The sequence below is a fragment of the Anopheles gambiae genome, chromosome 3 (assembly GCF_943734735.2).
Source record: "Anopheles gambiae chromosome 3, idAnoGambNW_F1_1, whole genome shotgun sequence".
In the NCBI taxonomy this organism is placed as follows: Eukaryota; Metazoa; Arthropoda; class Insecta; order Diptera; family Culicidae; genus Anopheles; species Anopheles gambiae.
Genome location: NC_064602.1, coordinates 98,265,915 through 98,293,339, shown reverse-complemented (window position 1 = coordinate 98,293,339; position 27,425 = coordinate 98,265,915). Strand labels below are relative to the sequence as shown.

At 45.9% G+C, this 27,425-nt stretch overlaps 5 protein-coding genes across 10 annotated transcripts; 4 read left to right on the top strand and 1 right to left on the bottom strand.

The window, feature by feature from the left end:
- Positions 1-49: 49 nt before the first annotated feature.
- LOC1280346 (regulator of microtubule dynamics protein 1) lies at positions 50-1,816 on the top strand. The gene is made up of 3 exons (XM_001238262.4): positions 50-541; positions 723-923; positions 1,003-1,816. The coding sequence occupies exons 1-3, from the start codon at positions 392-394 to the stop codon at positions 1,597-1,599; spliced, it is 948 nt and encodes a 315-aa protein (XP_001238263.3). The 5' UTR covers positions 50-391; the 3' UTR covers positions 1,600-1,816.
- A 601-nt stretch (positions 1,817-2,417) lies between these two features.
- Positions 2,418-10,205, top strand: LOC4577927 (serine-rich adhesin for platelets). 4 transcript variants are annotated; one of them, XM_061655725.1, is made up of 6 exons: positions 2,446-2,591; positions 4,169-4,286; positions 4,961-6,308; positions 7,380-7,504; positions 7,613-7,946; positions 8,095-10,205. In XM_061655725.1, exons 3-6 carry the CDS (start codon positions 5,462-5,464, stop codon positions 9,612-9,614), a joined length of 2,826 nt encoding a protein of 941 aa, XP_061511709.1. In that variant the 5' UTR covers positions 2,446-2,591; positions 4,169-4,286; positions 4,961-5,461; the 3' UTR covers positions 9,615-10,205. The 4 variants fall into 4 exon arrangements, with proteins under 4 accessions (XP_061511711.1, XP_061511708.1, XP_061511709.1 ...); XM_061655727.1 differs by lacking the exon at positions 4,169-4,286 and having other exon boundaries at positions 2,418-3,466; XM_061655724.1 differs by lacking the exon at positions 4,169-4,286 and having other exon boundaries at positions 2,435-2,591.
- A 1,723-nt stretch (positions 10,206-11,928) lies between these two features.
- On the bottom strand, positions 11,929-14,579 carry LOC1280349 (nuclear pore complex protein Nup75). Its single transcript, XM_061655730.1, has 4 exons — positions 14,390-14,579; positions 14,229-14,329; positions 12,477-14,159; positions 11,929-12,401 (listed from the first exon to the last, which is right to left on the bottom strand). The coding sequence occupies exons 1-4, from the start codon at positions 14,417-14,419 to the stop codon at positions 12,044-12,046; spliced, it is 2,172 nt and encodes a 723-aa protein (XP_061511714.1). The 5' UTR covers positions 14,420-14,579; the 3' UTR covers positions 11,929-12,043.
- A 97-nt stretch (positions 14,580-14,676) lies between these two features.
- On the top strand, positions 14,677-15,713 carry LOC1280350 (MRG/MORF4L-binding protein). The gene is made up of 2 exons (XM_061655737.1): positions 14,677-15,097; positions 15,234-15,713. The coding sequence occupies exons 1-2, from the start codon at positions 14,677-14,679 to the stop codon at positions 15,497-15,499; spliced, it is 687 nt and encodes a 228-aa protein (XP_061511721.1). The 3' UTR covers positions 15,500-15,713.
- Positions 15,714-16,161: 448 nt separating this feature from the next.
- LOC1280351 (uncharacterized) lies at positions 16,162-26,830 on the top strand. 3 transcript variants are annotated; one of them, XM_061655717.1, is made up of 5 exons: positions 16,162-16,419; positions 22,032-22,201; positions 22,267-26,033; positions 26,120-26,495; positions 26,618-26,830. In XM_061655717.1, the coding sequence occupies exons 1-4, from the start codon at positions 16,375-16,377 to the stop codon at positions 26,482-26,484; spliced, it is 4,347 nt and encodes a 1,448-aa protein (XP_061511701.1). In that variant the 5' UTR covers positions 16,162-16,374; the 3' UTR covers positions 26,485-26,495; positions 26,618-26,830. The 3 variants fall into 3 exon arrangements, with proteins under 3 accessions (XP_061511701.1, XP_061511702.1, XP_061511703.1); XM_061655718.1 differs by having other exon boundaries at positions 16,166-16,419; positions 26,120-26,379; XM_061655719.1 differs by lacking the exon at positions 16,162-16,419 and adding an exon at positions 16,684-16,848.
- Positions 26,831-27,425: the final 595 nt, after the last annotated feature.

Genomic DNA, 27,425 nt, shown 5'->3' with positions numbered 1-27,425 from the left:
GGCTTTAGCCCCGCACTCGGCATTTATTGTTATGGTTTTGCTCTACGAAGGAGAGGGTTTTGGAAGGAGTGTGAATAAGAAGGGTGCCCCTAGAGCAGGAAGGCATCTATTTATGTTTTCTTTTTTTGGACCTTGAAACGTTTATCGGAGTTTAGGAGAAAATCCGTAGCGTAAGCCCAGGCCGGTATCGGTTTCGTGTATCGAACGCAGTGCGTTTAGTTTTAGTTCACCTTACGCAACGAAAGGGAAACGATAGTGCCTTCCTGCCCTTCTTCGCTCGGAATTTGTAGCCCAACAGCTGTTTTTGTGTGTGTTGTTGCTGGTGTTGCTGGTGTCGTCGTCGTCGGGGGTTCAAAGTGTCAAACAACACAGCGTTGCGCTATCGCAGAGCATGATTGCACGAAACGGAGGCAGCATCATTATTCAGCGGTACGGCCGATTACTAATCAACGCGCTGCGTATCACAAAAGAGGTGGTGATCGGACACAAGAATACGAATTTCTTCCTCCGTCGGCTGCATACGGCGGGCAGCAAACAAAAGGTATTCTTCTATAATGCATGCAAACACAAACACGCACACACGCCCGCACGGCCCTTGTGTGGATTCTTGTGTCGATGCGAGAGTGCATGCATATAAAGTGATGTGTTGGCTGTTCCAAGCGCAGCTTCTAAAAGTACATTAAGGCGAGTGTTGACAGAACGATTTGCTTTCACTACTTCAGCCCACGGTTTACATCCGACCTTTGCTGTTCGTGACCTCTCTGTCGCTGTTTTCGTCCAAGGAGAGCAAACAAGAATCACCCAAAACCACCAAAATGGCCGATGAAACGGTGAAGACCCTGAGCGAGACCATCCAGCACGCCGATCAGCTTTTCGACGAGAACAACTTCCAGGAGGCGTACGATCTCCTGCAAAAGTATCCGGTAAGTGCGATGCGGCGTGGCGCTTAATTGAATAATTTCATACCCCCCTTCTTTCACCGCTCGGTTGACCCATTTTTAGGCGCAGGAAACGTACGACATTAAGTGGCGACTCGCGCGGGTGACCTTTTCACTTTCGAAACCCGCGCCAAGCCCGCGCAAGGAGGAGCTGGTGCGGGAAGCTTTCCGCTACTCGGAGGAAGCCCTCAAGCTGAACGACGGTGACTTTGCTGCCCACAAGTGGTACTCCATCTTGCTGGACGCGAAGAGCAGCCTGGAGGGGATAAAGGAGCGCGTCACGCAGCTGGAAACGGTCAAGCAGCACATGCAGCGTGCGGTCGAGCTGAACCCGAACGACCCGACCAGCTGGTACATCCTGGGCCACTTCTACTACGGGCTAGCGGATCTGCCCTGGTACCAGCGCAAGATTGTGTCGACGATCTTTGCGACGCCGCCGACCGGTACGTACGAGCAGGCGCTCGAGTGCTTCGAGAAGGCCGAAGCCACGCAGCCCAGCTTTTACTCGATGAACCATTTGATGCTAGCCAAAACGTACCAGGCGCTCAAGCAGGCGGAAAAGGCAAAAGAGTTCATGACGCTGGCGGCCAACGTGGCCGTGCTGAACGAGGACGACAAGCAGTGCAAAGAGGAGGCAACGAAATTGCTGAAGAAGATGTAAAAAAGGATAGATTTGGATTCGAAGGTTGGCATGGAGAATGATTATTCAGACGGTTAAGGGACATTTTAATCTTTCGGCAATACAGTTTTTCATTGCTTTTTTACAATAGTATTTACAGAAAGAGAGTGAGAGAGAGAGAGTGGGATAGAGAATGTAACAAAAATCGAATAAAGGGCTCATTCCAGCAAGGTGTAGTAGCAGAAGTTATTGCTCCGGACTATTTTGCGTTGGCTGAATTACTTAGCTCTTATTCCATGGTACAAAACTGCAATTAGAAACGCTGATAAATGATGTACGATGCCGTACGGTATAGATCCAAGCGTATTAAATGTATCGAAGCGTGGAAAGTATACAAAATTCAACCGAAACATGGAAATATTGTAAACAGGCGATAATGCTTGGCCCCTTCCATCAGCATTCAACAAGAGTGAGCGAACGAAGCGTACTGATTTAAGGCGCAATCTTTGGAGAATTTACAGAGAGATTAAGTAATGAATGTGCAAAAATGAAACTAATGAAACGTGGTAACGGTTTCAAATGAATATATATCTGAATCTTCTGCAATGAGCCCATGTAATTCTTCTCCTTTGACGTAACAGCAGCAATTAATCAGCGGCTTATTCATTTTTCATCTCCACAAATAAGAAGGAAGAATCTAAGTCTGCAGTTGTAGGCACCGCTGGACACACCGAACGATCAGTTTGAATCAACAACATCACAACTGTTTTTTGACCACCAGTTAGCGCTGCCGTCGACCATAGTGTGGGCAAAGAAATAACCCTCCTTGCTGTCAAACAGCAGCGTGGTGAAAACAGAAATATCCCCTTTTCGTTCGCTGCGTAAGTGTGTGCCCGCGTGCGTGTGTGTTTGTGTGTGCGCGAGCGTGTGAGAGAATTATGGCTTCGGGCTGGTGGTGAGCATTTTTGGTGCAAGTTTTCACCCCGAAAACCGATCGAAAACGGTCCGAAAACATTGACAACGTGCAGTGCAAGGTAAATGCGTCCGCAAGTGCATGTTTTCGACGCGGGAGGGTTGCGGTACGGGCGGTAAAAAGTGGTCGAAAAGTGTTGGCCTGGCCCCTGGTGTGTGTGGTTTGCTGCTGCTGTGTGGCGCTGAAACGCCGCTCTCTGCCTGCGTCGAAATTGGGAACACCGTGATTCGCTGGTGTTGGTAGTTTCGGTGCCACATACGCCCTTCGCGCTGGTGACCGAAACGGTGGAATGTGGTTCCTTTTTCCCCAAATCGCCCATTTCCGGCCACTGCTCTGCCGGACAGGGGCGAAAATTTGGCACGAAAAGTTGCATTTGCGAGCCGCCTACCCCGATGCGACGACGTGTGCCCTGTGTGCTTGTGTGCGTGCGTGCGTGCGCGCGCGCCCGCGTACGTGTTTGTGTATGTGTGTGAGAGAGAGTGTGTGGCAGCGTAGAGTTTGAATGTGAAACGATATGCTTGTGTGAATGTGTGCGTGTGTGTATGCGCACGCAAGAGGATCAAGTGTGTCCCATGCTAAATATGCTGCTTCCCTTCCCTTTTTTCCCGATCTGCTGAGAATGATGAACTGCCAGAATTTGTACGGAAATGGAACCGCCGCCTTTTTTGGAAGGGCATATAAGCATCGTGTGCGGTGGGAGTGTTGTTGCGAGGACCGGAGGAAGGCGAAGCATATAGTCTCACATTGAAGGCGTTGTTACGTGTGCCGCCGCGTTCGGACGGGTCCGCAGATCTGGTGGATGCCCCCAACATGAAATGGAAGACTGAAATTGCAGCATTGTAGGGCCGAAATGGGGTGGGGTTGACGGGAAAGCAGAAGGAAAATCCTTATCCACAGAGGACGCAGAGGCGGTCATCGCGCAATGATCGCGCAGAGGTGGGCAGCAGTTTGTGGACGTGAAACGGTGTAGTAGGCTGGGGGAAAGAGTGGGGAGATAAGGGTAGATGGAAAGTGCTCCCGAGAAGTAGGGCAGAGAGCGTGTGTGTGCGCCGTAGAATGTGTTTGAATGAGGGGGGAGAAGAGGGGGGGGGTGTGTAGCGGAAACGGCGGGAAACTGGCAAACAGCAAAAGCGAATGAAAATACGGCGGTGCTCGGCGCTGGGGAGAAAGAGAGACAGTGCGAATTACGGCGAGCATATATATCCTCTCCCCGCGCGCTAGAACGAAGCTGTGTGTGTGTGTGTGTGAATGTGATCCAAGCACAAGGAGCAACATAATGTAATGAGAAGAGAAAGAAGAAAAAACACACACCTCCATCCCAGCAAGCGAGTCGTAGTGCCGAAGCGGTCTCCTCCGCATACTCATGCACACAGCCACACGCACACACCTGTGCGCATGGGAAAGGGGGCTGGGGCGGTTGTGGGGACTGTGTGGGCATGAATGGTGGAAGCAAACGGCAAGGGAGAAAGGCAGCACAAAAATAATAAGAGAATCAAGATATTAACACATGAAGAAGCAGCGAAAAAAAAGAAAAACGCTTGAAGCAATGCAAAAAGTCGCCACTGTGGACCACGATGGCATGCGGGAGGGTTATTTTCTGGTGATTATTGTTTGTACAATCGTTGTTTTGTTTTGTAGGGTGACGAGTAGCTGTGTATGAAGAGAAGCCAAATTCGCAACAACACAGTTTATTCGAAATCCATACACACAAACCCCGTACCAATTAACCGTAGAGTTGGCAACCAGATTTACACACGTAAGTTGGCAACCGGCATACCCGGGTATTCCACACGTTTTGATGCAAAAAATTAACGATTTTCATAGGTAAACAATGCTTTCTATATTTTAATGCTGTAAGCAAGTAATGCCGACCATATATTATCTTCTATTTCATTTATTCATTAAGTTTTTTTCATTTTAATATAAAAATAACGGTCATATTGAAATTTGGAATCGCTTGAATTTGACTCGAAAATAAGCACAATACGAAATGAGGAAGAAGAGAAACGTCATTCTCCATACAAAATGTATGGAATACCCGGGTATGCTGGTTGCCAACTTACGTGGTAAAGTTAAAAAAAATTCAAAATAAAATACTTACAGGATGTTTAAAATTACAACTTATGCACCAAAAAATCATAAATTAAAAGTTGGGAGGCTACGGCAAATTTCAGGTCAATAAAAGCAATGAATCAAAAGTTATGGCAGTTTAAAGTTGAAAAAAATACCCGGGTATCCGGTTGCCAACTTAAAGGTTAACGGAGAGGGGATTTAAAGTTAATCTGAAGAAGAACGCCAAGGGTCTAAGGTTGTGTTTTTCTGCTGGAAGAAGTGACTGCGAAATATGTCAGCTCAATATTCCTGAAATCAGCGCAAATAACGCATCTTCGCTCAATGTCCCTTTTCCCTTCTACAATTCTTTACTTTCAGAAAACATTCAATCGGTTTACAAGTGCAAGAAGAACGGTGTCTGTGTCGTGTCGAACAGTTTATTGGTCTGTAGTGCTGAAGCGGTTGTTTGGTGGAGCGAGAAGTAGCGCGAGAGGGCAGTGTTTTCCGGTTCCGGTGAACGGTGAAGTTGGCATCTTGTGTTCGGAAGTGTTGTGTTTTGGGAGTAAAATTGAAACGTAAAGCGTAAAACAAGCGAGGGGGGGTACATACACCCAAGCATATAAGAGCTGCGCTCTGGACGCCGGCTTGAGCGGCCCTTCGTAAGGCAAATTTCGATTGTAAAGGTGTGGTTACGAACTGTTCAGTAGTGTTGGAGTCGCAAGGAGCACTCCTCTGTTCGGAGTCCCTGTACACGTGGCTGCGAAGTACGCTGTGTTTTTACTAGATATTTTGCAACGAAACGAGCTGAAAACGAGATCCACAAAACGTACAGATAAACAAACAAACAGGCATAGGAACACACTACAAGTGGTTTGAGCGATGAGTGCCCCTGAAGACAGCACTGCGACCGCCCAGCCTGCCCCAGACCATCATCATCATCATCTTCATCATCATCACCATCACCAGCAAAATGTTGTGTCAGCAGCGGCCACCGCTTCCGCCTCGTCTGCATCATCGGCGACAGTAGTGGCAGGAGCCACGGCTGTCCCAGCACCGACAAACACTGGCCCGCCCACAGCAGCAACGGCCACGCTGAGTGTACCAGCAGCACCGGCGGCGGATATTGTTACCGGAAGCGGTGCCAGTGCGTCCACAACGCTTCCCGCCATCAAAGCAGGAGGCAATAGCAGTCACGCCACCATTCTTACTACCACTAGCCACAGCAAAGAGGTTGACGGTGGAACCGCAACCAATCCCGCTGCACAGGATGGAAGCAATGCTGCTCCCGGGGTCGTCGGTCCCAGCGATGCTACCGATGCGACGAGCAGCTGCGATTCGGATAAGGCACCGGCGGCAGCAGCAGCAGCAGCAGCAGCCATTGTCACCTCCAGTCCACCGGGGGCCGATGAGGGAGCGGCTGCTGCCACGTCGGATAGCTTCGCCTCGGTAGAGGTCGGTTCGACCGGGGGCACATCCACGCCACTGGCGGCAGCATCGCCTGCCTCCCTGACTGGTGGCGATATTGGTGGGCCGAAGCCGTTACCTCTGTCGGGATGTGGTTCCTTGATGGTCGCCGGCAGCAGCAGCATCGTCGTGCCGAACGGTGAAGGTGGTGACAGTAATCCCAACGTACCTGTATTGTCAGGTACCGCTACTACGATACCGCTTCGTGGGCGTGATGTGACCGACAAACACGCCGTGGATTATCACTACCGAATGCTAGAAGGTAAGCAGATCCGATATGGCGACGGAATTGGATTTCAACTAACATAGTTACTTCAGCTTAGATTTCAAAGAACACTTTTTATCTGTAAATTGGAAAACCTTTCTGTTTTTTTAATTATTGAATAGTTTGAAATGCTTTCGGGGACCCCTTTTGCCCTGCGAATCGGATTTTGGAAAGCCTCTATAAATGTTAAAGAGGAGCAGAAGAACATTTTCGTACTGTTTGGCAAATTAGATGAAGACTGGACTTATTTTACTAAATTTTGCTCTTCAGATTTCTGTTACAGTCTGTATGAATGTTTAATAACTAAATTTACAATCATTTGTAACATTATAATCCCAAAAGCGACCGCCCGTTCTTTGCATCGGGCGCGGATTGTGTTGTAAAGAAGCTTACAACCATTGCAACGTGTGGGAAAAGGAGGTTAAATTGCGCTGGCGCACAAAAATTGAGCGAAGTAAAGAGCGAATACCGTTGGATATTGATGATGATGATGGTGTGTTGACTCGACTCGAGTGGAATTGTTTGTGTATTTGTGTGTCGTGTCGTTGTGTGCCGGTACGTCGTGTGCGTCGTTTTTTGCGCGCTCTGGCCCCTTTCCTGGCGCTCAAACGCACCCAAAACATGCAGCAAAAAAGGACGAAAGAAGGACAACAAGGTGCGATGGCTAGCGAAATGCTAGTGAAAGTAAACGGAATGAAAATCAAAATACAAACAATGGTAAAAATAGTATCATTTTTTCACATGATGCACATTTGTTTTTGGGGGTGAAATTTGGCTCGTGCCATTGGTCGGTAAATGAATTGTGGTGGAAATGAAGGAGGGGTAAAAATCAGAAAAATAACAAAAGAAACACAAGAACACGATTTAAGGTTCACTGAACCGGGTTTATCAGATTCCTTCAGTTTGGTCCTGGGTGAATGGGTGGAAGGGGAGCTTGAAGGTTACGTCATGCAGTCATAGAAGGATGCAAAGGTTGTCCTCTCCGTTGCGCACCTGTGATCATGCGATATTTTCAAGCAAGCAAACTCTATCATCATCTTTCTTCCTTCCCTCTCAACCACTTTGCAGAGGAGCTGCAGGCGGTGAAGGAGTCCGAGGCAAAGATTAAACAACAGTATAGCGAGTCTCAGCGCCGGGAACGCATCCTTGCACGGCGCGTCGCGGTACAGGAGCAGGAAATGCGCGACTTTTCGGTAAGTAGGCCTGCTCGAGCAGCGCTTCACCTCCCGCTGCTGCTGCAACGCCCGTAACCATTGACAACCATGCTGAGAGTGTGCCTTTACCTTTTACCTTTCGTGTAGAAACAAATAGCGGAACTGAAATCGGCCCAGGCGCCCGGTCCGGCTGCACTGCGATCGGCCCTGCTCGATCCCGCGGTCAATATACTCTTTCAGAAGCTTAAAGCGGAACTGCAGGCGACCAAGGCGAAGCTGGAGGAAACACAGAACGAGCTGTCGGCGTGGAAGTTTACGCCGGACTCGAACACCGGCAAGCGACTGATGGCCAAATGCCGATTGCTCTACCAGGAAAACGAAGAGCTGGGCAAAATGACATCGAACGGCCGGCTGGCAAAGCTGGAGAGCGAGCTTGCGCTGCAGAAGAGCTACAACGAGGAGGTGAAAAAATCACAGCTAGGTACGAAATCATTCCATTTCCGGCTTTATTCAAATGCAATCTGTAACTTTGTCTCTTCCCGTCCAATGACTTTCTTATCCCATATTGGCGTGGTTTTTGGCGGTACGATTAATACTATTTCTTTTGCTGCCCGAATTACCCGTTACAGAGCTGGATGATTTTCTGCAAGAGCTGGACGAAGATGTGGAGGGCATGCAGGGTACGATCGTGTTCCTTCAGCAGGAACTAAAGCAGACGAAGGACGCGCGGAACGAAATAGAAAAGGAGGTGATCCAGCTACGCGCCTACATCGCGGCTAATTTGGGCCCCTTCTCCGGCAGCGGCAACAACCCGACCAGCGGCAGCACGCCCACCGACGAGCGCAGCTCTTCGATGATGATGATGATGGATGTGCAGGACAGCAATAGCAACAGTAACAGCCACGGACACGACGCCTACCACCATCCGGACGGTGGCGGTCCGGACAGCATCGGCGGTCGAGGCGTCAGGCTGGGTGAACTGGGCGGTGGTGTTACCCCGATCTATCTAGTGAACGGTGGTGGTGGTGGTGGTGGTGCTGGTGCTGGAGGTGCAAGTAGTAGTAGCGGCGGCACCGTGATTGACGCCGCAAGCAGACTGGTGAATAAAAGTTCAAGTAGTGGTGATGATCAAGATATGATGGTGTACAGCAATCGGACGCACTGTGGTGGCGTAGTTACGAATAGCAATGAGTTACGAACTACACCGACAACCGGTGCCGCTGGCGCTTTGCCTGCAGCAGCATCGGTGGCGACCGCAGCAGCAGTATCGTCCTTGTCTGCACTGCTGCCAGGATCGGTGCCCGATCCCGGCATCGGCGGTGGCGGCAGCAGCGCCAACAGTAACACTGCGACAGTGAACGGTGGTGCGGCAGGCAGCGGTGGTGAACCGTTAGTTAATGAACTGCATGATTCACTGGTGCCCAGTGAGGGCACCAGAACAAGTGGCGGTAATACCGATAGCAATAGTGGTGGAAACGTGGCCGACACCGGTAACAGTGTGAATAGTACGAACAGCAGCAGCAGCAGTCTCGCCGTTGCGAAGCAACCACACCAGCCGCAGCAGCAGCAACAGCAGCCACAGCAGCCACAGCAACAGCGAACTAACAACAATGTGGGTCGAAACGGTGGACGAACAACAGTGGCCGCTAGAAAGCGCAATTACAATGAAACCGAGGTTGATTCGGCCGAGCAAACCGACGGTGGTAGTGGCGGCGGTGTGGTCAGTAGTAGTGACGCTTACCGAAGCGAAAGTGGTGTTGACGGTGTGCTAGTGATGGACGTTGGTGTGGCGGAAAGTAGTGCTACTAGTGGTGTCGCGAACGGGAAGCTGGCAATTGCCGACGGTTCGCTCTTGCCGGAACAGCAGCAGGACGTCGAATCGTCCAACAGCAACAAGCGCATGACACGATCGGGTAAGGGTAAGGCGGCTGCAGCCACCACCACCACCATCTCCTCCTCCTCCACCTCCTCCTCATCCTCATCATCATCATCATCGGCTGCGTCGAACGTGTTAATGACGAGTGCGGCGAAAAAGCTTCGAAGAGGCTCGATCGCTCCGGACGACGAGGTTGATCCGTTGGCCGATCCACAGCCATCACCACAGCAACAGCCGCAGCAACCGATATCGTCGGCAAACGGTTCGAATTAGGCTCGAGTTCGTTTGGTTCGCGGTGTTACACACGTTGGGTAAGGACGCCTGCGAGCATGTTTTCGGAAATAGTACCATTTCTCTTTAAGCAGCCGTGGGACGCGAAGGGGGCGGGAGCAAGCTTATGTGCATGACTGGTGTGTCTGACGAGGGAAAACTGCGATCTCTACTCCTGTGGACAGATTGCACCGATGGGAAGTCAAGGCAAGGCTCAACAAGCAACGTATATCAGCTGTTTTCAAATGGTGTCAAGCATAACGAACTCGTGTGTTGTTCGCGCTACTCATTACATTATTGCAAAGGCTCGAGGAGCGCGTGCTGCGCAGAAAGGAATTATGCGATCAATTATCGCTCCTAGACAGGTAGGATGCGCGTGGTTCGACAGCGGACAGCGGGGAATGTAGCAAGTAAAAAAGTACATTTAAAAAGCAAAACAAACACAAACAGACAAAGTCGGGACGGAGAAACAGATTAGGGGAAAGAGCTCGCGAAAGAGAGCGAGAGAGTGAGAAGAGAAGAGAGAGAAAGGAGAGAACGTTGAGCTAAACAAACAACCAATATTGTGTAGGGTCACAGTAAAACATACAAAAACACGAGAAAACAAGACAAAAATGCTGCTAAATAAAGAAAGTAATTAAGTAAGCTAAACTGTAATTAATTGACTCTCTCTCACACATCCTTTTTTGTTTGTTTGTATGTGTGAATTTGTTATAATCGTTTCGGCGATCCGTATCAAATCGAAAGCTGATCGCGATTGATCGTGCACGCTACGGAATATTGAACGTTCTTTGCGCGCTGTTGACTTTAAATTTGTGATTTTTTGTAGGAACAAAAAGGGTACAGGCAATGGTTGAGAAAGGATCAGAGTTGAAACGATGCTACTCTTAGGCCAGAGATGGATTTGATGTTACGTGTACTTTACGTCCTCGGATCTGACACGAAGTTTGTTGGGTTTTTGTGTCTTGTGCCCTACAGTTTTTGCCTACTTGAATGAAATGGAACAAACAAAATTGAGCAATTGTAAATTCATTTTTCGTTAACCGCCAAAAGAGCATACTACAAAGCAGGATATCGTATGATTGCTGTTCCGTCCGGCCATGCACAGTGTAAATTAAGTAGTAGATCTCGTCGTATACTATTTTTTGCATCGATTGAGTTAGTTTTGGCACGGTTTTTTTTTAAACAAAATTGGGAATGTTTCTCGCCAATGGTTGGCTTTGTAATACGCGGAGATTGCCATTATTCCTAATGTGCAACCAGCGAATGAAGAGACAGAGAGAGATGGAGAGAACAAAATCATAGAGATTAAAGACTCACACTTTAAGGGTTTTAGTTGGGTAGAAGCAAACGTTTTCTATTTAATTTTAGCTTGATTTAGTTTAATGCAAATTTTCTTAACACAGCTAGCCACCCAGCCGTGGCGCAACAAGAATAGGCGACATGAGCGCGTAATTCTAGATATTTTGAGCTGCCCTTTTTTGTTTGTAGTGTAATGTGCTCATGGATTGATTGTACAGGTGAAAGGCAGGACCACCCTCCACGTGTGGTGGAGGTGTATGTACAGGAGGAAAAGAAAAACAATCGGCATACAAATTGTGCAGGCCGGCATTCATCTACCTGGGGCAGAGATTGAGTTAACGATTTGCGGGCTTTCGATTGTCGGGATCGTGAATTCTTACCATAAAGGCAATAAATATCATAGCAGAGAGGAGCACACACACAGTAGAGTTTGAGTATCACACGAGGGAACGCCACGGCCACTGGGACGAGCGATCGTGCCGAGGACAATACTTAATTTCAGCAATAGAAAACGAAAGGACGCAACAGACATACACCAACCAACATAAACATACAAAGGAGAAATTAAAAAAAAAATAGTAACACACACAGGGGTTAGTAAACAAAAAGCTAGTAAATTGTAGCACTGCAATGAGTGGATAACTGGAATGAGATGAACGAAACATGAGATTAAGTAAACACGCGCGTGAGTGTGTGCGTAGACAGTAGTAGACGAAGCAGAACAAGTACATACGTTGAATAGTTGGATAAAATACAGTAGAAGAGTTGTAACAAAACGAGTAGTAGAGTAGGAGAGGAACCGCGCATACAAACAAAAACTGTCAAATGACCTGTAATTTAAATTATTTCAAACGAAAACGAAAGAAATTTGGAAAGCAAAAAAAAAAGAAATAGATATAAATTATTCTTAAAAAACAAAAACACTTTTAATGTCTACCGCCCAACAGAGAGTGATGGATTTGAAAGAAAGGGTTTGTGGGTTGTTTGTGATCCGACGAAACAGTGAACAAAATGATTATTGTGTTACATTTAAACAAACTTGTATTTATGCGCTACATTGAAAAGAGAATGGACAAAAGTATCAAATGCAAAAAAATCACGACACATCTCGCACTCCATCACTGCCCCATTTATCCACTGGCGGTGTTCTCGATGATGATTGCCCGGGCAAGGTTACGGGCGCACGCTAGACGGAGCATTTTGATAAGATCTTCCGTGCAGTTGTTTAGCAGATTGGACGCAAATTTAGGTATCAACGCGGTCTGATCGTGCCCTTCCTTGCCGTCGGTCTGTTCAGTATCCATTTTGCTGTCCCGTCCGCCGCCGCCGCTGCCGCTGCCGTTCAGTTTCTTCTGCTGGCGATGTCTGAGCATCGGAACAAGATCCAGCTGCAAATGCTCGAGGATGGTGTACGTCTCCTTCGAGGGAATGATGGGCTCCTTAAACTCCAACAGAGGAATTGCGTCCGTCATCAGGCACGGCCAAAAGCTGCAAAAGTCGAATGTGAACATGATAAGCAACGGGCGCGTAGAAGATACTTAGCCTCCGTTAGAGCACACTTACTAGGACGGTACGATTTTGGAGTCCATCAAACGGACCAGCAGTTCTGCAGCCTTTGCGTATGCCTGCTCGCGGTAGGATTTGCGGAAATCGTAGTAGGTGCGCAGAAACACTAGCCGGGGCGAGATGAACACCTTCGAGCCCAGATGGGCGATTTGCTTCTCGCACAGCAGCACGCCATGGTTGCAGTAGTGCTCGAGGAATATGTTCGCCACATCGCGCACGTACGCGCTGTCCCGCGAGCTGATCGCCCAGTCGAGCGCACTGCCGTAGTTCTTCTGGGCAAGGTTGCGCTTGGTCATTACCTTGCACACCTCCGACGCCACCTCGGGATAGTTGTTCTGGCGCGCTACGGCAATGATTCGATCCGCTTGCCGATCGGTTTGAAACGGCACCCGGGCGAGCAGGCTTTCCCGAGCGCCCAAGCCCTCGGTGGAGGAAAACTCCAGATAGTCCATCCCGATCTGCCAAAATGAGCTGTGCGACATGAGCAAACATCCGTAGTCGAACAGTAAGGATTCGCGCACGAGTTTACCGTCCGACACGCCTGCGCCGGTCCGCGAAAGCTTCGAGGGAGACGTACTGTCGTCGGGTTCGTCCGCCGCACCCATCTCCAGCAGTCCGGCATGGTACAGCAGATCGACCATATGAACCGCAAACCAACGATTGTCCGGGAACAGCTGTATCTGCTGCAGCACGTTCACCAGGTTGTTCTCCATCACCGAGAGGACCAGCTTATCGAGAAACTTGAACTGCCGTTCGCTGGACGCTCCTCCGCCCGGACCGTCTGCCCTCCAGTCGGCCAGATACTGTGCAATCCAGTCGTTCGCGTACTGACCCAGCTGATAGTATTTGCAGCTGGAATCGGTGTACAGCAGATAGCCGGGGAAATACTCGTACCAGCAGTTCGAGGAGCGCAGCTGCTCCATCCACGCTTTCCGGTCCCCGCTAACCAGCCGCAGCAGCTCTTCCAGCTTCGGTTCCGCTCCAAAGCTGCCCGCCGCCACTAGCGTGCGCACATTGTCGCACCAGCACTGCCATTGCGTTTTGTACCGGTGGACGGACAGCCCGCTGTACACGCTGTAGATCGGAATGGATTGGAGCAGCTGTTCCGCCACCTGGAAGCAGTGCGTTTCGGAGCTCGTGTGCACGCGCAGCAGCGCTCGGGCGATTGTCGTTTGGCCCTGCAGCACCAGCCCCTTCACGACGGGCCAGTAGCTGTCCTGCTTGTCTAGCTCACGGCCGCTCTGCAGCATCTCCGTGGCGGCACGCTCCGGTTCGGGAAAATGGAAGCGAATCCATTCGAGCAGCGAGGAAACGATCGCCCCGGACGAGTTGCTATCGATGACGAGAAACTCGAGCAGATGCCAGGTGCATTCGATCGAGTAGAACAGGCTTATCAAGTTCCGGTACGCTTCCAGGGCTGGATCGTTCTCCGGTAGCTCCTGCACGCGCAGATTCATCTTCTCGAGCGATTTGCGCAAGATGGAACGATACTTTTGCGATATCTTCACATAATCGATGGGTTTGTTCGATCCCTCGGCGAGCCCGTACCGCAACCGTTGCAAACCGTAAAACACTCGACAAGCTTCCGTGATCATCGGCCGGATCGTGGCATCGTCGAAGATGAGATCGGCACCGACCAGATTAATATCGACCGACAGACCATCTCCCTGTGTTGGGGGACTAACAGAAAAGGTAAAACTTTAGTACCAGCACAAACTACAGCCATTCCCAGCTGCTTGCAAACTGTACCGGTTTCGTTTCGCATTGCCGAATGCATAGGCGGCAAACTGCTGGTCCGTTATCCAGGCAATGTTCAATCCCTGCTGCTGCCCCAGCGTGTTTGGCACTTTCTATCCATGTGGAAAAGGAGATGTTAGCGTTTGCAGGCGGGGTACGCAAGCTCTACTTACAATATCGGAGCCGTGTTCTTTGGAGCTCATGGCTGGAAATGCTTTTACCGTGTTCTAATCGAAGGGAGAGAGAGAGAGTTGTTTACCCAGAAGCCGGAATTTGCACGCGCCGTTTTGCTTTGACAGCCAGCAAATAAAGCTGAGGTGACAGTAATGACAGAACGCCAAATCAAAGCAACCAAACAACAGCACGGACGGGAAAGGCTTTGTTGTGACTTGGACAAAATCATCCCGCACCGAGCGAAGAGAGCGTGCCAAACATTTTCCGTCCAATCGACACCGCTGCGATGATGGCGGCCGTGCGTGAAAAGCAAGAACTGGAGCAAAACCTAGAGTGGACGGCGGAAGAGGAAGCGCAGCTGTTTCTTGCCATGGACGGGGTGAAGCCGGTCGGCATCAACCGGCACTTCTTCATGGCGTGCATTGTGGAGCGCTTGTCGCGCTCGCTGCAGCGGGAGATCAGCAGTGAAGCGGTCTGGTCGCATCTTCGCACCCTCTACAACCTAAAAGCCCTGGACGAGCTGGAACCGCCGGTTCCTTTCGTGAGCGATGAGAGCGAGTTCTGCTTGCCGGAATCGGAATTTAGTGCTGCCATTGCAAAGCGACGACAGGAAGACGCCGAGCGAGGTGGTGCAGCAGCACCGACGGTGGAACATGATTCCAAGAAGCCGGAAACTAAATCGGAAACAACATCATTGAAAACATCGGGTAAGGGAGCTTCTTTTTTTCTTTTCCATTACGGTGCAATGGTTCGCGTGGGAAACTGCCCTCGTCCGGGGTGCTAGGAGCTGTGGGTCGATGTGACATTGATATCGAATAACGTATTTGATTCCCCCGTTTCTAGCGGCGAAAACACCCGTTCCCTCATCAGCCCGACAAGACGCAAAAGATGGCGACAAGGACGACAAGGACGTTAAGGATCGCGGCGAAACGGGTAGCAGTAAACTGAAGCCCAAAAATAGCGACAACGCTGGAAACCACGACAGTGGACCGAAACGATCGCAGAAACGCACACGCGGTTCACTGTCCACAGAGCCGGGTCATTCGAACGCTTCCAGTCCGGCAAACACCCCACCGAACGGACCGAGCACGAAGCGACGACGAATCTAACTTCTAATTTGTTCCTTGGAACAGAACAAGAAAGCTAGTTGGAGTGCTGATGTAAATATCTTTAACGTAAGAATTATAGGTGGTTTACGAGGATGGCTGCGCGCATGTTACGAACAATAAGAATTGTTTGCGTGAAAATATGTATTAATTTTCCATCCGCATGGAATGAATTATGAAAAGGAAAATGAATTAAATATGAATACCGAAAGCCAAATTAATCCGCTGTTCTTTTTTCCATGGTACGGTACAAACACCGCGAAAGCTCCACTAAACTGCTGAGTCGTATTATTTTGTTTGTGTTGCTTTCCATTTTGTGATGTGACGAGCAAGCAAAATTGTTTTATGGTTATAAAAAAAACTGCCATCCGCGCCGACCTGCCAATTGTGGAGCAATTTTGCTGACTGGTGTTTTTGCGGAACCTACGCAGTGAGAACGGCATTGTTTGCGCAATGCAACTTGACACGGATCGACCGAAGCGGCATTGCGGGGAATTGAGTTTGTCGGGAAGCATCATACATTTGACCGGTTTGTTTGCGTATGAAACATTGCTTTCATAAATGCTCGCTCAACATAAATATTTAGAAGGTGTAGAATTTACTTTGCACAAGCAAGCGTTCCCATTCTCCTCTTGGCAACACGAAAACCAAGTGTGCTATGTGTTTAACATCGCCGCGGTTGTGGGTACAAACGTAGCGTAGATCTATCTGATCGGCCCAGTTCATCGTTGAACATCGTCGCGTTCAGACAGTTTTGAAGCTACCTTATATTATTCCGAAAGTATATAGTTTAGTTCGAACATAAGAGACAAATAAGTAAGTTAAGTTTGTGATTTATTCTGTGTTAAATTGCGAAACAGCAGCTCGTCACCGGTGAAATGGGAGCTATTGCAAGAAGGCCGCGGTCAGCACGTCCCGTCATTGTAAGTTGAAATCCAACCAAATGAGATCAGATTACATGACTATTTTGCTATGGGGTAAAAATTTGGGCGTTATAATAGTCAGTTTGAAAGCAGTTTGATGAAATAATCCAAACAACAAAAAAAAAAAATCAGCCCATAAATATGGCACATCTCGCCTTTCGTGTGCTATATGAATCTTGACAGCAAGAAACTGTCAATACGCGTACATGGCCAAACCCTTGTTTTGCTGTATTTGATGCTTGTCAAAGCAGAGGCATGCTTGGATCGCGCTCCTTTCCGCATCATTTCGTTGAAAGCAGTCGGAGGCGTAACCTCGTCGCTTCGTGTTCGTGAAACAGCAGCCATTTTGTCAGTGAAACTAATCGCTTGGTAACATTCAGCAAGCAAGCATTCTCTCGGTGAAAATCATTGTTCGGTGTTTTCTAATACGTGTAAGTGCCAACATTTAACAGCACTCTGCGAAATTGTTCAATGGGTAGCTGCCAGTAGCGTTGTTTGTTAGCTTGGTAGATTTGTCAATCTATTCATTTCTAGGCCATTCGCAACCTTCGGAATCGAATGGTGTAGCGTTAGGTGAAAATGTATCTGTGGCGGCGACAGGAAGCAGCCTACTTTGGTCGCAGAGAGCGTAGCGTACCATGTAACATTTTGTTGCTGGTGTTCTTCTTATTCCAATCCAATTTCCCAATGAACGCTTTGTGTGACAGGTCTTTCCTGCATATTTTCGGGCAATTTTTCTCAAATGGGAAACATGGCACACTTCAAAGAGCGAGGTGCTTTAAAATTAATTTTATTTAATGGAGAATATCGTGCAAATAGATATATCATGAATTGTAGTAAGGCCACCGTGTGCGAATTGATGCAAGACAAATCGTTGTCTTTTTTGTATGTAGCGACTCATGTGGCCTTGCCCTAGTTCATTTGATAAACTTATCCATCTGTTCCACTGCTTCTAGACGACCAACTTTTGTACCGCGACAAATTTTCTGCGAGCTCTTTGTTCTAAAACAACTTCTCAGTTTTAGAACAGAATCAGAGGCAACCGTGATTGTCGCGGGTTTGAGAATTTTTCACAGAAAGGCAACGCTCGCGTTTCGCGACATTACGATCGAAGTAAGCCATACATTCGTGCTAAAACAAAAGGACGGTTTGACAGATAGAAAGTGTCGCCAAAAATTGTCGCGGAAGATTTTTTGGGTCGTCTAGAAGCAGTGTTCCGCGTTTACATATTGCAATCATCCAAATTAAAATATTAATTGCTTTGGTTCATAATCATCGTTGAGCTGAAATAGAAAGCATTTTTTTTTGCTATTTGGGATGGTTTGCGGTTGTACGTCATTATCTTTGTTTTATTGCATGCGATTTTCCCGAACGTTCTGTCAAAATTCGGTGTTGGCAGATAATATCGTAGGACGGAGGTATTCTCCGTAAGGCCCGTGTCTGTGCTCCATCGGATGCGATTTTATCGGAAGGCCTGTCAAAATTTTATATGGGATTTGACAGATAACGTCGGACGTGCGATTACGACGTACGACGGATTTTATCTGTCAAACTAAATGTGTGGTGTTTTGTAGGAACAATCTCAATTTAATTTTTCATAATCGTTATATTATTAAAATCATCCAATTAATCGCAATATTATACGAAAAAGCGTTTGACAGCACGTGCGATAAAATCGCATGCGATGGAGCACAGACACGGACCTATGTGACGTAAAAAGGTTATTTTCACTTGGTATTTGGATGCACCTGTGGCAAAATTGTTTGCGATAAAGCTATGGCATCAGCTTAACTCTTGGAGGACGGACAAGCTCACAGTCGATTGTCTGTGATTAACAATCTGGGCGCTGGCATTTTGCATTAGCTTTCTGCGGAGTGCACAGTACAAGATAAGAGAGCGATGAGAGCGTTTCATTGAATTACGATCGTTCACTCTCTTTCCGATCCTCACGCACGATGCCGCTTCTGCAATATACGCTATCTTTTTCTTCCCGCTGCAATACGCTCTGCCGAGAGTTGCTGAGAAACCAATCACAGAGAAGGAGAGTGAACAAAGCTGTGATATAACAAACAAAGCGAGCCACACAGCGCCCAGAGTGTGAAACATAACCCCCTTATAGTCCTTATAGTTTAATTTTAAATTGTGATTAATATATTATCTTTAAATAATTTATCTATCCATATTCTGTGAAGGGGAAAGAGGTGGGATATCATCATCATATTGTTCATGGTACAACATGGATTCGGAAGTTCATAACTACATACCTAAAATATTTGTCGAAATATTCATCCAATTGAAGTTCGGTCCTAGGGCCATTATTATGAAACTATTACCTTTGAAGCCAGGGGTGAATGAAGTCTGTAGACTCAAAGTCTCTATAAAAAATAAGCTTATGCAGCCATCTAGAACTGTCATGCAAAAGTCACTAGAAATGACGACGTAGAGCTATGAACTGGGATAACGGCTAACTGCGTCTTCACTAAACTGTTGTTGCGAATCTGAACTAAGCTGATCATCCGCAAGTGTGGAAAAACTGCTCCATAGAACCGTTAACTATAAACTATTTTAACAGGCGCTCAATGTGAAAACAATGGTAGAAAACTTTGCAGTCGGCTATGACAAAAATGCTTGTAAAGTTCTGAAGTTTATGGTTAACACACAACTAAAACGCAATTCAACAAGAACTGCTGAGATAATTAATGTGACGAAAGATCTTGTCAGTGTATATGTCTGTTGATGTCTCGCTAGGGACGCAGACAACGGCTACAATTGAGTGGTTGTCGAAAAGATAGGGCCGAGTCGTCAACTCGCATTACTTAACAACATTACCGTTATGATGTTAAGCCCCGTATGAAAATGTGTGAACCTACCCCGTATCCAGGACTGATTATCGTGATGCGTAGTACTGAATAAGTCTTGAAAGCCTGAATAGGCCGGCATATCCGCGTAGGACGTTACGTCAAGCAGAAAAAGTAGACCTTGACAAAAATTGATGAAAAAAAAAAAAGATTTGCTTTATTGGGACCGATTTACTTTTGGACAACGAAATCAGTAGTATTATCCGGAGACGCATTGTGCTAAAAAATTATCCCTACTTAATCATGACTAATCCGATCATCGCTCACGGTTTTTCGTTGCCGTAGATACTAAAAGTCATGTCATGTATAATTCTTATAAGAATAAATGGTACGTTTGCTGAAGTTTAGTTGTTCACTACTAAAAATAACAAATTTGGCTAAACGTAATACATCGGAAGGTCGGCAGAGCAGTCATACTCAATCACTAACCAATCCGCTAGAAGTATGCAGTTTAATACCTCGCGGATATCCCACTATAGAAATGAAAACGAATGTTATCTTGTCGCATAGTTTATATTCCTCGTAAGCTCCCTGTTCTGAAAATCTTCTCATCAATCAAGTAGGATGAACATCTCGATTACTATGATGAGTACAATTCAAAATCGAATTCAACTTAACGAAATTCTGAAATACATTCCAAAAACACATGGAACTGTCAAGTTTAGAAGGAATCGCATACTGCGAACATCGGATATGACGTGCTGCGGATAATTGCTCTATTGAGACCTGAATGACATGAGAACGCGTGAAAAGCGGAAATCGTGAATTGCTTCAACCTTGCGCTATTCTATTGGCATGCATATTGAACTACTCGACGAGAGGATGCAAACGCTTTGGGCGTGCTAATGAATTCGAGCATGATGAATATGGAAATGATTACCTTTCGGCGATGACAGCTAATAGTTTACCAACACAGCGGCGATGACAGCTAATAGTTTAACAGACAGTATCCTTATAACGTATCATAGCTATTATGACCTATTTAAAGGATTTTCGACAATGCACTCTATTTCGACAGTAAGCGCACCGAATGGCTGTATTAGATGAAGCAGAATTTGTCGGCGACCTTAAAAATATGACATAAGTCAGAAAGACTTGAAAGCAAGCCATAGTGGACCACCGGGCGAATCAATGAGCGATATATTTAAAAAAAATGGTCTCGAAGTTTCAAGATCTCAGAAGTAGGGGAAGCCCGAGGTATACATAATTGACCTGCATAATGCGTCTCTGGACTTCGCTGCTCATGTCGTTATCCGAAGTAACAACCGTTCCTAGAGAGCAGAACTTCTCTACCACCTACTCGCGGTTCTCGTCATCGACCCTTATGCCGCTTCGCAAATTCGACGGACTTCGCATCTGGAAGTTACTTTGTCTTCGTCGCATTGATTCTCAATCCACTTCTTCGCCGTCGTCTTGCCGATAATGTCGATCTCGTTCGTGAAGCCAAGAAATTAGAGAGTCCGGTAAAATATCGTCCAACGGGTTTCGTTGTATAGCCCCGCGTTTTGAATAACACCCTAAAATCAATGTTGCAGAGCAGATGGGAGAACCCGTCACCTTGTCTAACCCCAGGACTCCACACAGCATAACACGGAGCGCAACATAACAACTGACAGCTGCCAAACGCTTCAGAAAACGCTTTATTGCTGGTATCATATTTTGAATATCCTTAGTAGGCCGCTCATTACTCGTAGAAAAACTACCAGCCTACTGCGATGACCGAAAGTTAATGAAACGCTTTACCTCCTTTCCCAAGCGTTTTGGGAAGCGTTTGGCAGCTGTCAGTTGTTATGTTGCGCTCCGTGTTATGCTGTGTGGAGTCCTGGGGTAAGATCCAAGGTGTTATAAATGACAAAGTGAAGTTGTTCAGAGCAAAATGACATTTCTCGACTTGACATTTCTCTTCCGGGGGCTCCAGTATAAAAATCGGTGAGGGATGGTGCGGGGTAATGAAATTTGTATGCAGAGAGTGACAGATGTCCCCCACAATGTCGCCCAGCAAAAGCGATAAAAATCAACCTTCTAAATACATTATCCTTGGTAAGATCCCTTTAGATAGATTGACAGTTTTGTTGTCTGGTGTTTTGCGTATCAAATATGGTTCGCAGGACATTTACTATCAGTGATTAATAATTAATTCTATGACAGTGGCACGATACTTGGAAACTCGAAACAACGAACCTCTTATAGTCAAAGCTACGGCACATTTTCGCTGTTTGTGAAAACTGATCACCTGACGTTTTGTGCTCGAGGAAGTGTGGCGCAGTCACGGATTCAATTTCTTCAATTCTAGGTTCTGTCAATGTTTTTAAGCATTGCGCTACTTTCATGGAATTGATGATTCACGACGAATCACAAGTGTCTCACGATCTGGGGCTGAAACGCAAATCTCTAGCAAGTAGAATTAACTATTTAGCTTATTTATCTCTATTTTATGTATCTACCTCGAATTCCAGACATCTATTATATACATGGGCATGGAAACGGGTGCGGAGATAAGCAAAATTTAGGATATGGATAATATTGAGAAAAGTGTTTACAGTATGCTCAGGAACTAAATGTCTTCTGTCCCATCTTCTATCATTGTTAATTGTCGACAGTAATGTTAATATTCTCATATTCTCTAAAATTGTGCGACGACTAGGTCGTGAGCTCACTATGGGCTGACCTTATTAAAACCAAAATTCTTTTTAAGTTACTCAAATATTCAGCAAACATCTCTTAACAAATCCATTATTTGGTTTATATTTTCAGACGATGGATGACTCACGCGATACTTTGAATAACAGCTTGCGGGAGGAAGTACAGCAAAAGTTAAGGCAGGCGAAGGACTTACTTAGAAGGGTCCGAGATAAGGACTTTTGCAGCGGGATGAAAAACAGCCTAGTCAGGATCGAACCTATTATCCTTAACAGTACGATAAGGTGTGAAACACTGCAACAACGATGCTTTTAACTATTTTTAACACACATGCTTTTTGTGGTTCTAGGCTTAAAACTTCAACGTTACTAGAGGTTAGAAAAATTCTAGAAAAAGGTGTGCAAAAGACCACGTCTAAACTGGTGTTAGAGCGCTATAATGCTAATGTGCCAGCATGGGATACAACGGACTTGTTAAGATTATCCGGCCAATCCAGTCGTCCCAACTCACATCAAGGATATTCCTCGATGGGAAATCAAGAAAGGCTTGCTTTAAAATATCCTAGAAGGAAAATCGGCGTTGCAGGCCACTCCAGCACGTCTAATGACCCAGGTAACACTGCAAGTCGGTCAAGTAGCCCGCTATTTAGACGGCGCCACGAAGTATTTCCTTCACAGCCAATACCAACCACGTATGCCGAGCATAAGAGACTATCTCAAAATCAACAGTTTCAACATCCAAAATCAACTAGAGATAACCAATTTGTCTCCAATATTAACAAGGCCCCGGTAGAAACTGACAATCAATCCATCAACAAAATTCCAGATTCTACTTCACACTCACCCACACATGTTTCTGTTCCCAATGAAACTCGTTATGATACCGACAAATCTAAATCGCTAGCCAGAAATACCGAATCTTCTTTTGATACTGGCGTACCAACTTCAGCAAATAGTCCTACTTCAAGCCATGCCGTGCATGTTGAAAAACGAAATAGTGAATTTTCAGATCATAGAGATTTTAAGGATCCAAATTCAGTAGATAGTCGCAAAACAAGCTGTGCCAACGATGTGTCCATCGAAAGAAGAAATAGCGAATATTCTAATCTCTACAAGGATAAGAAATATATCAAGGAAAGGAAAGATTCCAAGGAAAGGAAAGATTCCAAGGATAGGAAAGATTCCAAGGAAAGGAAAAATTCCACGGAAAGGCAAGATTCCAAGGAACGGAAAAACTCCAAGGAATCAACGTCAGCAGATAGTACAACAAGCAATCATGTGGATGCCGACAATCGACCTCAGAAAGTTCAAAGTGATACTCATACCAATGGTGTCAACCGAGATTCATTCGAAATAACAACTACGAGCTGCTCTCCAGAACTTCATCAGCAAACAGATGCCATGGAAGATGTTCCTGAAGATCCTTTAAAAGAGACAGCAAAAGTAACAAATGCGTTGGCTCAGAAAAGTTCGACATCAAAACCATCGAAACCTAAAAGCAAAGGACACTCTCGTGAGCTTCACGATTTGCTTTCGTACACCACAGAGATCATGCCAAAAATTGTGAACAGACGAAAAAGTATTTCAAATGAAACAGCAGTAATCAATGCACAATTACGAGCACAATTCAATATAACAAAAGAACTTGTTGTAGCATTGACAAGAGTGCAAACTGGGGTAGTAGCGCATCGGACTCGCAGTAAATCAATCGACTCTACAAAGTTTTTAGAGAGCCGAAAAGTTGTCGAGCAAATTACACCTGAGACAAATACTACTGCCCGCAAAATACAAATTTCTGATACGAAAGAAAAGAAGTCTGTCGATCAACGCAAACACAAAAAATCTCCCGAAAAGAAGAAGTCTGCTTCCTCAACGTCTAATTCCAGTTCCAGCTCGAGGATGTTAAGACAGACTGCACGAAAATCTTCTTCTAAACCTGAGACCAGTGCCAGTAAAAAAAAGACAGTTGAGAAGAAACTCGTTATCGAAAGTGCTACCACCGAAATCGACAAGACACCAGTCAAGCCAAAACATATTTCAAAGAAGCGGGAGATACGTAGTCGTTCACCTAGCCCTTCACGTCCAAAGCGACTGCGTTCAAGTCACAATAATTCAATTGTTGCTTGTAAAGAAGAGTTCGTGAACAAGTCAAGTGAAGAAACGGAGGATGAAGAGTCAAGCATCATCTTGTCTAATTTGATTCTGCGGGAGAACTCAAAGCCTAACAATGATCCTAGGGTGCACTGTCACAGTGACTACATGGAAGAATGTTGCTTGTGCTCATACAAAGGCGAAAATATGGTTCAACACTATGTTTATAATCATCCAAAGAAGTCAGTATACATCAGCAGAGTTGCTCCCGAGCAGGCTGATCTGATTAAAGCTGACCCGTTAGGTATTAATGGCGAAAAAATTACGCGTCAGTCGTTTAGATTTGGTTCTCAGGAAGTTATCAAATTTCGATGCTATTTTTGTGACCTGTACATCAGTGAATCCCAAGAATTGTGGATAGATCATATATCAGGCCATACAGGAGAATACCGGTACAAATGCGTACTATGTCCCACTGTGGCACGCTCCTCAATTGAGAGAGTGATGCACCATGCAGTTTGTAGCAATCCTTCGATTCAATTGTGGCACAAGTATTCGTTTGAAAACAACCACCTGTACGGTTATATGTGTGACGAGTGTAACTTCGTACAAGTTCTGTACGAAAACATGGTACGTCATTTACGGGAAGACCATGCTGGTGATGGAACGCAGCAAAACAAAATTATTCGTTTCAGTCTGGTAAACTTCAGTCTGCAGGATCACGAAGCTGATCTGGACTGTGGAATTGTAAAGCTGGAACCCATTTTAGATGACACCAAACAGAGCATTGACGAACAACTTAAGCGTGAAATGGAGTTCATGTTTGGTAAGGATCCTCCTTCAATTGTTGATACGGAACAATTTGAAGATTGCATTGAAGAAAAGATTCACTTCCGACCAACAAATATTGTTGTGAAACAAGAAAAGTTGATAGAGCCGCAGCAACCAATATTGTCCCCTCCTACCACAGAGAATTCTGAAGCTCGTGTCAATAACTGTGTTCCAGTTAATGGAAATGAGATTCACGAAGTGAAAAGTATAATTCGCTTAAAAAGATTACCCGGTGATATACTATCCATCCCAAAGGAGAACAGTTTACCGAAAATAAGTTCAAATGCGATGATTTCGAGTGACAATTTTCCGAAAATAACTTCTAATAGTACGCTTTCAAGCGACAATTTTCCGAAAACAAATTCAAACAGTACGGTTCCAAGTGATAAGTCGTCATCAGCCCGAATAGGCAACCGTGATGACCGTCCGCGCAGTACATTCATCACGAGCTCTACATCTGCGGTCAACCCAACAAAGTTGGCAGCACGACTGCCCAATGGAAACTATCAGCCAATTTTACCGCACCCTTTGGCTACGGTTGTCACGGGCGTTGTGCAAACTCGGCCCCCAGTAAGAATTTTAAACGGGCATAAAATAAGCAAGCCACTTTCTGTATCGCAACCGCCTGTTGTGACCACTAAACACATTCGGTTACCGCCAACTGTAATAAACGGGTTACAACCAATGCATCAACCCTCCTCACCACCTATGGCTGCTCTCAAGCCCTGGAACGGGCTACGCAATGCCGGCAAGTTGAGCCTGCACAAGTTAACCACTTCTTACTTGCTTGCGGAGTTTAAATGCACTGTCTATGATTGTGGGTTCCACTCGGAGACATTAGAGACAATGAAGGAACACTTTCTTATCCACCAAAAACCGTCAAACCAACATTCAATAACGCGCTTTAGCCCGTGGTTAGAGTGTTGGTACTGTAGAAATGTGGCAACGAGTAGTGACAACTTGTTGGAGCATGTTCAAATGATGCACAAACATTGCGGCTATCAATGCGATCAATGCTGTTATCGAAGTCGGGATCCCAACAGCGTAGTCGTGCATCAGCGCAAGTACCATAACGAATTGTTTCAGAACGCCAAAATTCTATGCGTCCCGGGACGTCAAAAGCCTTACACCCCCATGGACGACGATGCCATTAGAATCGAAATGAAAACTAACGTGAAGGGTCTCCACTGTTCACGTGAGTATTTTAAAAATATGATTATATCACTCAGTATGTTTCAAAATGTTACATTATACGTGTTTTTCGTTTAATATGAATTACAGATTGCGTTATTCGCAAATTTATCGATTTGGATGAATTTCTAACGCACATCTCCGGACATAACAAAACCTATACCGATTGCCACGTATGCACTCAACCAGTTCCCACACATACTATGGAGGAGCATATTAAATTACACAACATATATCTGTTTCAATGCGTATACTGCGACTACGGCACCACTGCCACGGCTAAGATTATGGAGCATGTGGCTGACGAACATCCTGAAAGAATGTTATTTTACCACACGAGAGTTTCGCGGGTAAGAGATCCTAAAATAAGGCAGCCATACCGATTGCACGAAGATATCGAGGAAGCATTGAAAGTGATAGTTACAAGATTATTATTAGACAATACTGAACAATAATAGTTGTTGAAGTAAGTTGGTGTACTCTTGGTACTACGCAAGCGTACTTGAACTGCGTGCACTTTAGATTTTCACTCATTCACATACTTGCAATATTTCGATGTTAATTTGACACTTTTCTTCTCTTCTGCAGAATAATTTTCCACCCTTTGTCCGAGGAATACAGCGAATCGCGCCGAATCGTTACGTGGTTTGTTCTACTCAGCCAAATGAGGTGATACACATTAATTAATAAGTGATAGCTGACTTCAGAATCACTTTTAAGCAGTAAATAGCATGTCTGGCAAACAAAAATCCCGTTTTAGTTGTTCACGTATTTTTATTCAGCAAATAAATATAAGAAAAATAACAAGTTGCTCTATCGTTCATTCTCTCCTATAATCCTTAGAGTTGATTTGCTGCTGCTCCCTTTGGATGCTCCTTGATTTATCTGTTGTCGTAAGAGCTGGCACCATCTTAGTAGAAATCCGGTTGTTGTTTGACCTAATGTGGCCTTGTTACTCGATCCTGTGAAAGTACACGTTTATGGAATTGTCCATTTTCCTCAAGGAATTGTGCCTAATTTTGGTTGGAACTGCATCATATGTACCTCCTGTTATAAGTCAAATCGACTTCTTCTAAATTAAAAATAGATTCGGAAATCAGCAGTCCCTACTTTTAGACTGGTGCTATGCTGGATAACCAAAGGTAGAGCAGCTTCTTGTTTGTGCAACGTACACTAGTTTGGAGCTGCCTTGGCACTGATATACCGCAGCAATAGTCCTCTTCAGACGAGTCTTGTCCACTGGTTCTCTTTAGTGTCCTCCTTTTCTGGTTCATCAAACGTTGTCGGTCAGAGTCCAGATCAGAGGGTTGTGTTGTAGTAATTATTTTCATGAAGTTATGGGGTCTATGGGTTCGATTTTTTGTTCACCTTCAACTCGTCAACTGCCATGCACTGT

Bases quoted from the DNA above. Each gene is read 5' to 3' on its own strand.
- LOC1280346 (XM_001238262.4), top strand. From the start codon at position 392: ATGATTGCACGAAACGGAGGCAGCATCATTATTCAGCGGTACGGCCGA. The intron at 542-722 runs GTATTCTTCTAT...TCACTACTTCAG, and splicing joins CGGCGGGCAGCAAACAAAAG to CCCACGGTTTACATCCGACC. The intron at 924-1,002 runs GTAAGTGCGATG...ACCCATTTTTAG, and splicing joins ATCTCCTGCAAAAGTATCCG to GCGCAGGAAACGTACGACAT.
- LOC4577927 (XM_061655727.1), top strand. From the start codon at position 5,462: ATGAGTGCCCCTGAAGACAGCACTGCGACCGCCCAGCCTGCCCCAGAC. The intron at 7,505-7,612 runs GTAAGTAGGCCT...CCTTTCGTGTAG, and splicing joins AGGAAATGCGCGACTTTTCG to AAACAAATAGCGGAACTGAA. The intron at 7,947-8,094 runs GTACGAAATCAT...TACCCGTTACAG, and splicing joins GGTGAAAAAATCACAGCTAG to AGCTGGATGATTTTCTGCAA.
- LOC1280349 (XM_061655730.1), bottom strand. From the start codon at position 14,419: ATGAGCTCCAAAGAACACGGCTCCGATATT. The intron at 14,330-14,389 runs GTAAGTAGAGCT...CCACATGGATAG, and splicing joins AAGAACACGGCTCCGATATT to AAAGTGCCAAACACGCTGGG. The intron at 14,160-14,228 runs GTACAGTTTGCA...CTTTTCTGTTAG, and splicing joins GGCAATGCGAAACGAAACCG to TCCCCCAACACAGGGAGATG.
- LOC1280350 (XM_061655737.1), top strand. From the start codon at position 14,677: ATGATGGCGGCCGTGCGTGAAAAGCAAGAACTGGAGCAAAACCTAGAG. The intron at 15,098-15,233 runs GTAAGGGAGCTT...CCCCGTTTCTAG, and splicing joins AACATCATTGAAAACATCGG to CGGCGAAAACACCCGTTCCC.
- LOC1280351 (XM_061655717.1), top strand. From the start codon at position 16,375: ATGGGAGCTATTGCAAGAAGGCCGCGGTCAGCACGTCCCGTCATT. The intron at 22,202-22,266 runs GTGTGAAACACT...TTGTGGTTCTAG, and splicing joins ATCCTTAACAGTACGATAAG to GCTTAAAACTTCAACGTTAC. The intron at 26,034-26,119 runs GTGAGTATTTTA...TATGAATTACAG, and splicing joins GAAGGGTCTCCACTGTTCAC to ATTGCGTTATTCGCAAATTT.